Here is a 7357-nt window from a genome sequence, read left to right as displayed (position 1 = left end):
AATTTTTTGGTGAAAAAATATCAACTGGCTTTGAAACCCTTGAGTGGCAAGTTGCTGAAGTCCTGCATGAACGCCATTGATGATCGGAACCAATCTATCAAAGTAGCATTCGCGATCGCATTTGGTTACATTTTCCATGTCACTTCATTAGATAAGGCTGTGAAATATGCCAAGCAGCTTTCGGATAGCTACTTCTCTGGTGATAGGGATATTAAAATGGTTGTAGGTACTGCTATTGAGTCCACTTTCAAGTATGCTTTCCCGGAGTTTGAAAACGTCGCTAGTATATTCATGCCCTTATTGTTTATCGCATCTAATGACAGTGAGCAAGAGACAAGCACCTATTTCGAAAGGATTTGGACTGAAGCCTCAACTAGTGGCTCTGGCACGGTCAAAATTTATTTGGATGAGATTATGAAAGTTTTAAAGCTGCATATCGGCTCGACGGACTTCTCCGTCAGAAGAACATGTGGTAAATCCATATCAGTTCTATGTGATAAAGTGGATCATTCTGTAAGCCAGAAGCTTATCAATAACTTGTTCCTTATCACTATTGAATCATTGTCTGGCAGATCATGGGAAGGTAAGGAAGTCATTTTGGAAGCTTTAGAGTCCTTGACTACAAAGTTCAAGGATCATGTCGAACAGAATAACGATTTAAGAACAAAATTGAGCCAAGTATTCGATAGAGAGGTCTCACGTAAGAATGAGAGCTATGTGAGGAAGGCTTTTTTCCCATACTGCAGCTTTTTCTCCACTTTCCCAGAATCAGAATCGGTTCAAAAGCTGATAGAAATCACTGGTCAACTGCTTCATCCTGCCGACCAGAATGTTGCTGATACGGGTCTTGAAGAAGATAGTGGGAATAAGAGAATGAAGCCAGATTCTGAAATTAGTAGAAAGTCTTCGAAGCAAAACATTGAACGTGAAGAATTCGCAATAAAGCTCTTGAAGAGCTTTACCAATATTTGCAAAGCCGTGAGAAAAAGCAAAGAACAACAGTTTACATTGATCAAGTTTGCAATTGAAGAAACTGTGCGACTGTTTGAAAACCATTTCATCTTGTACACATGGAGGAGCCAAGCGGCTGCTTGCGAGATCGGTCAAGAGATTACGAGTTCCCTTGATAGTGGTGTAGACCCAAGACTCGAAAAACTGCTGCTTGAGTTTTGGTCTAAGTTGTTTGAGAGCAATGGGACGAAGGAAGCAATAGAAAATGTCAAAATACAAACTATAAAGTTGGGAGCTTCTTTGAAGAAACATGCTCCTGGGTTGAGATTCCAAATTGAGTCAGATCTGAGAGGACTATCTGAGCTCGATCCAACCTCGCGAATCGAAAATGAACTCCGCAATATTGGACTATAATAGGCCGATCCAAGAAAATCTATGCATTCTTATGTAGATATACACAGAGTTGAAATAATGAGATATATACTTTAACAACCACCACGCAATCTCAAAACCAGATGCAAGGTAGATTCCTTCTGGATGTTGTAATCGGATAGAGTTCTTCCATCTTCTAGTTGCTTACCTGCGAAGATCAATCTCTGCTGATCAGGTGGAATCCCCTCCTTATCTTGAATCTTACTCTTGACATTGTCAATAGTATCGGAAGATTCGACTTCTAAAGTTATAGTCTTACCGGTTAAAGTCTTGACAAAAATCTGCATCCTGCTCTTACTTGGTAGTGTTGTCAATGGACCCTCGAAACTAACGATCCACACCCCCGAGGTGGCAAATCCTCCCTCCTTTTATACCTCCAAATCCCTTATCTACGCCACCCGGCCAGCTGACCCCTTTTCCTCTTATCTCCGCCAAATTCCCGGACTTTTTCAATCAGCCAGTCGCTATAAGAACAACGACCAATGAAGCTCATCTCGAGGACTAATCGATGATAGAGGATTCGATACGTATCAATTGCCTTGTGAATGGTAGTATCAACGGAACGGGTTCGTGGAAGTTTTCAATGGGACCGATCCGGCTTGTATGTCTTCTTCTTCATGTAAAGGATCTAGCGTAGAATGATCAGTGCTAGGACCTCTGACGAACCTTCTCTTCAGGTCTAGACTAGTAAGCCCACGATCGTAGTATCGTGTGGCATTTGATGTACATTGGAATTCGCTTGCAGAGCTCGGTGTGATCGGTGACATGCTTAGAACGTGCGACGCACGCTCTGAGCTTGCTCTGCCTGTGCTAGACCATTTCTTTAAATGACTATTGTCTGTAGATTTCCTTCCAGGTGAAGATATGCTGGATCTGAACTGGATAACTTCTGCTCTGCGGTTCTCAAGAAGATCATCATCCTTGATTAAGGTGCACAGGTCTTGTGACATGGCTCGTATCTGTTGGCCTATTTTCTCGTCGTTGCGATCCTGAACATTGAACTCCTTCAAGCAGTCTACGAGGGCCATATTACCCCGGACCCATGCGATAAAGTCATTGGAGCCGTTGTTCATCAGGTAAGTTACCAGTGTAAGCGTCTTCACGAGGTGAATGCAGATCTTGTGCGAATTCCTTCGACCGTGGCCCATCAGACGTTTCCTCACGACTTGTACGATTTCCTTCAAAGTCTTTGGACTGTATGTGAGCACTGAAATTTCGTTCATAAGCGTTCCCGTGGCACCTGAACTTTCGTTCTCATCAGTAGCCTGTTTAACTTTGAGTTCGGTTGTAGACTGGACTAAGGTCCTCACCGAATCCAGCAATGGCATCTGTGCGTGTCGTGGAAGCCTCAAAGCGTATCTTCACGCCGTCGTTTACTCTTGGCTCACTATGCTAGTCCACTTCGTTAAGCGGAAAACCCGCGCTTAAGAAATTTCAGTTTTATCTACAGGTACACTATTGAGTGGTATAAAGAATAACTTCGTTCGAAGTTTGAATTACTGCTACCGGCCCCTCCTTTGTAAAAAGCATGAGAAAGTCTTTAATCTTGGAATCCTGTTCTATCTTAACGTCGAACGTAGTATTGACCGATTTCCAAATCTTTTTGGATTTCTGGAAGTCGTAGAAGTCTAGTTTGTAGTGATCATCGTCGGATGCAGTGAGCAGCACTAGATTCCTACCAGAGACATCCATGTCCCATAGCTCAGTACCAAGTGGAAAGGCGTTTACGGCCAAAGTTCCTGGTTCTTTCCTTAGATCAAAACTTATAACAACATCGCCACATTGGACTACCATCCAGTAACCATTACTACTAAACTGGACTCTTTTGATCTCTCCCTCAGCATTGATTTGTTCACCAACTTGGAAAACAGTAGGAAGCTCACTTGGCCTGCTTAAATCGAAAATCTTGATCGCACTTTTACTGGCGAGAGCAAAGAGTATACCGTCTTTATGATAAGTTGCAGTGAAAAATTCTTCATCTGAAGAGCCCTCAATGATGACGAATGTTTTCTCACCGTTGAGTGTGGTAAGACCTATTCTGCCAGTATTACTTGCCCATAGGAAGTGATCGCTCAAAATTTCTTCATGAGATGACATATAGATGACACCTCGACTCTCGACCTCTGTGTCATATGTCACATTTTTGACCAGATCGTGAATGCAACATGACCCGTGTGCAGGAGCAAACAGTAGCTGCTCACCGCTAGCGGTGCATTTTATATATCTAACCTCGTCTTTCAAAGGCACTTCAATTGTGCGATAATTCGAAGGGCCAATTAAACTGCACACCTCGGAGGCAATCGACAGTTGAAAGGCAAGCTTCTGCTGCGATTCTAGACGCAACGAAATAGCTCGATGCAAATTGAGAGAGTCATTGACAGTGTATTGCTTTTCAAGCCGGAAGGGCGCTATCACTGAAAGATTAAAATCGCTACCAATTTTCCTTGTTTTGGCGAGATAGGCCTCAGACTCATGTCTAAGCCTCTCTAAAAGTCCCATATCAGGTTCTTCGACTTCCGCGGCAGCTGTAGATCCCAGTTCAGATACCAATTGTGCTAATTCACGCTTCAACCCTTCATTAGCTGCCATAGCCTTTGTTGCCACTATCTTTGCCGCGTCTCTCTGGTAAAGAGCTGTGGACAGTTGTTTTGTGCATTGATTCAGTTGTTTCCTTAGCTTGAAATTTTCCAACATAACTGCATCCCATTCATTTTGTAAACTTGATAGCAGATTTGGTATACTGTAATTACTATTCAAAGTGGAAGAGTTCAAATTATTCGCAAGAGAAGTTTGCTCGGGAGTCTGTGCTATCGGTATAAGTTGATCAACAGTCAATGCTGCATCGTTTACCGGGTCCTTACCTTCTTGTTGAACATATTCCTCTATCAGCTGTTTTTCAAAGACACATTTTGATGAAGGAGACAAAACTGGGACTCTTGTTGGCTTCCCACTAATGGCACAAAACATTGAAACCTCTTGACGCTTGAATTGCCCTATTGAACTGGTCAGTGTTGAACAATCTCAAGCTTTGAAAGATGAAGGTATTTAGTATTACCTTCCAAGCTTCTCATTCTAAACGTAAACATATATGCCATCTTCGAAACTAGGACCCTATATAAAATGCTGTTAAGTTACTCTTCTAGCGAACTATCTTCTAGTTCATTCCATAGCCATTTTCTCCATATATCTCCTGCCATGTTTAAAAGATCATTAAAAGAGTGCGAAGCCTTGGCGTCGTTTCCGACTTCAATCAACATATTGGACGACCCAGGTCTTTTGTGTAAATCTTCTTGACTTCCAGAGCTTGGGCAATCCGCTAAACTATCGAGCTCGTAAAGTTTGCGGTAGCACAGATCGTCGGCCTTGGATAGCATCGGCACGTTGTTCAAATACTCCGATATCTCGGTTTCTTCGAATTCGAGTAATTTGAACTCGTTGTACTGCAAGATGGCAACATAAACGAAAACCAGTTGCAGGTGAGGATCTATTAACGAGTATGAAATGCCGTCTTCACTCGTGTTCGTTTGGTCGTCTGCATTATTACCATTGCAGTTGTTGAGAAGGATTTTTTTCAAAACTTCGTAATCGAACTTGTACTTTGCTGAACCCAACGGTATCGAGTCTAGATCTGGGAACCAAAAAGGATCATTTTTCGCCACTGATTTTAGAAAATCCAAATGTTTATTGGATGGCCTCTTGTAAAGGTGATCGAATTTCTTAGTATTGTAATTGAGGTAAAAGTTGATGCAATTCATATTTGGTTCTGGTCTCCAACCAAGCAATATATCCCATAGACGGGCTCTATCCTGGCGTTGCAGCGCCCTAGCACCAGAACATTTAATCCACCAGTAAAGCCAGCTCGATCGCTTATTACTCGACTGTAATACACTTTCCTCGGTAAAAGGCTGATAAAGTTCTGGCAGGATAGAAGAAATGACTCTAAAGAAGACTTGGGTCTGGTAGGAAAGATCGCCACCAGATATGATTGGGAAATAGTTTGATAGAGATTCTTTGGAGTTCGAGTGGAATGCCAGCTGCTTCTGTGCCAGTATCGAGTCCGGACAATGCAAGATGACGAGCGCCAACCGCTCAAAGATTTGGTCGAATGCGAAAGGTGGCTCCCGGGGTAATTTGCGCCTCAGGCTCCTGGGTAGTGGGTATTCTTTGTAAAGGTATGACACGCACAGATGATTGTGAGCAGTTGCCGTCGTAGGAGTCACACAAAGTGAATTAGCGCCACTCGGATGCGAGAAAGGCGGTGTATGAGAATGTGAATGCTTTTTCCCATTCAACACTACAGGACCTTCGTCGAGACTACTTTCCATTACAGGGACCCATTCAGCCAAACCAGTTGCAATCCACGCAAGCCCACTCTCGTACTTGAAAATCTGTCCCCACTTCTCTAGAAACCTTATCACTGCCCTCTTCAACTCTTCAAGAACTTCTAACTCATCTTCTGCAGTCAGTAAACTCGTATCCATCGAACTCAGAGTGGAGACTTCGGACGAACTTGTAGTAGCATACCCATTTACATTGCCATTACTTCTAGAGTGAAAATATTTCCTAAGATCATGCATAATCAAAGCTTCTGAATCTTCTGGTGATGAATCTCCCTTATGACCTCTCTCGCTATCGACCAACCGGTAAGAATTCGCGGTTGGGTCCCAAGTGGCCACATTGGAAACTATATTGGGCGAAATACACATCGGATGATATTTCAGAAGGATAGGCCACACAATGTGTCGTAATTGCGGCGGTACACCGCAGTTACGGGCCAGGAAGGCCAGCGAATCGTGATCATTCTCCTCCACCAGATCCACCATCTCGGCCACAAGCATCCTGTTTCGCTGTTGTTGTTTCAGATTCTTAACATGGTGGTGATGGCCACTGGCCATCGAGCCCTTCTTGTCTACCATAAATGGCTAGCCTGATTGTGATTCCACCTTCAATGGCTCATCGCTTCAATCATCGATAAGAGCTTTTTTTCACCACACTTCTTTGCAGATTTGTCTTGAGCGAGAAATGGTGAAAATGTGGAAAATCATGTGAGCCAGAAGGCGCTACCAGATGAGAATTCGATGTATAATCACTTCTATCCTGTCGTGCTAACCGAGTTCAAATCAGCGTAGAGCGTAGGTACAATTAAAAATAAGTTTTTGCAATTAATAACTTTCCGGCTCTACCAAAATGTGAGCTTCACTATATTTGTTTGTACCACATTTTACATATATATAATTCGGGCAATATTCCTTTAATCAATCAGATCCAAAAGTTTAGGCTTCGCAATCCTGGCTTGCGGTTGATTAAAAATCTATGTGTTATTACACATATGCCACTTCCAATTGGTTTTTCCATGAACGCTCATCAAAACTCAGTGTCCTACACACATATGAACACTTCACCTATGCTACCCTATTTTTTGATTTCTACAGAGTCTTATATAATATCACAAGCATAAGAAGTCATTTACTGTGTTCCACATAACTTCAATAGGATAGAACAAGTCCAGTTTACTTTATTCACCACCTATATACTGTATCATAGAAGTTATATACTCAGCTACAACCACGTGATAAGCACGTGACATAAACACTTTGATTACCTTCACCTTTTCGGGTAATCGACCAGATGTCTATTTTGGGAAATTAGAAGATACCCCCTCAGCCATTTACCACTTTAGTCACACATGATCCATTAGAGACATGTGTCTCTTTTTGTCGAACGCATGCCCCACCCCTGTGCCTACCGTCCCGATTGGGCAGCCCGGCGAATAAACCACTCAATCCATTAATCGACTCATCACCAGACGATGTCTATTTACAAACAAAACAACGCACTTTAGCAGTAAGGAAGGACTCTGTGCTAATACATACTCAGCAGGGAGCGGCTTTTGTTTTGCTGCGTCCAGCTCCGGTTGAATATGCGTTAACTCGCATCTTGATGTTTCTCTCCTGTTGCAGGATCTAATTTCTGG

The 7357-nt window shown here is 42.7% G+C and overlaps 5 protein-coding genes across 5 annotated transcripts in view; 1 reads left to right on the top strand and 4 right to left on the bottom strand.

Moving 5' to 3' along the window:
* ECM29 (Ecm29p) overlaps nt 1-1365 on the top strand; it is a gene marked incomplete at both ends in the record, with an annotated part of 5544 nt that extends 4179 nt beyond the window's left edge. Inside the window, one exon of the mRNA XM_003682706.1 lies at nt 1-1365. This exon is cut by the window's left edge and continues 4179 nt beyond it. Within this exon, the coding sequence (XP_003682754.1) occupies nt 1-1365 (1365 nt within the window).
* A 71-nt stretch (nt 1366-1436) lies between these two features.
* On the bottom strand, nt 1437-1670 carry UBI4 (ubiquitin; the record flags this gene model as incomplete). Its single annotated transcript, XM_003682705.1, has 1 exon — nt 1437-1670. The coding sequence occupies one exon, from the start codon at nt 1668-1670 to the stop codon at nt 1437-1439; it is 234 nt and encodes a 77-aa protein (XP_003682753.1).
* Nucleotides 1671-1937: 267 nt separating this feature from the next.
* ENT4 (Ent4p) lies at nt 1938-2711 on the bottom strand (the record flags this gene model as incomplete). The annotated part of the gene is made up of 1 exon (XM_003682704.1): nt 1938-2711. One exon carries the CDS (start codon nt 2709-2711, stop codon nt 1938-1940), a length of 774 nt encoding a protein of 257 aa, XP_003682752.1.
* A 127-nt stretch (nt 2712-2838) lies between these two features.
* Nucleotides 2839-4350, bottom strand: PRP19 (E3 ubiquitin-protein ligase PRP19; the record flags this gene model as incomplete). The annotated part of the gene is made up of 1 exon (XM_003682703.1): nt 2839-4350. One exon carries the CDS (start codon nt 4348-4350, stop codon nt 2839-2841), a length of 1512 nt encoding a protein of 503 aa, XP_003682751.1.
* Nucleotides 4351-4514: 164 nt separating this feature from the next.
* On the bottom strand, nt 4515-6299 carry OCA5 (Oca5p; the record flags this gene model as incomplete). The annotated part of the gene is made up of 1 exon (XM_003682702.1): nt 4515-6299. One exon carries the CDS (start codon nt 6297-6299, stop codon nt 4515-4517), a length of 1785 nt encoding a protein of 594 aa, XP_003682750.1.
* Nucleotides 6300-7357: the final 1058 nt, after the last annotated feature.

Source organism: Torulaspora delbrueckii, chromosome 7 (genome assembly GCF_000243375.1).
Source record: "Torulaspora delbrueckii CBS 1146 chromosome 7, complete genome".
Taxonomy (NCBI): Eukaryota; Fungi; Ascomycota; class Saccharomycetes; order Saccharomycetales; family Saccharomycetaceae; genus Torulaspora; species Torulaspora delbrueckii.
The sequence above is the reverse complement of the archived record's forward strand: the minus strand, read 5'-3'. Positions and strand labels throughout refer to the sequence as shown.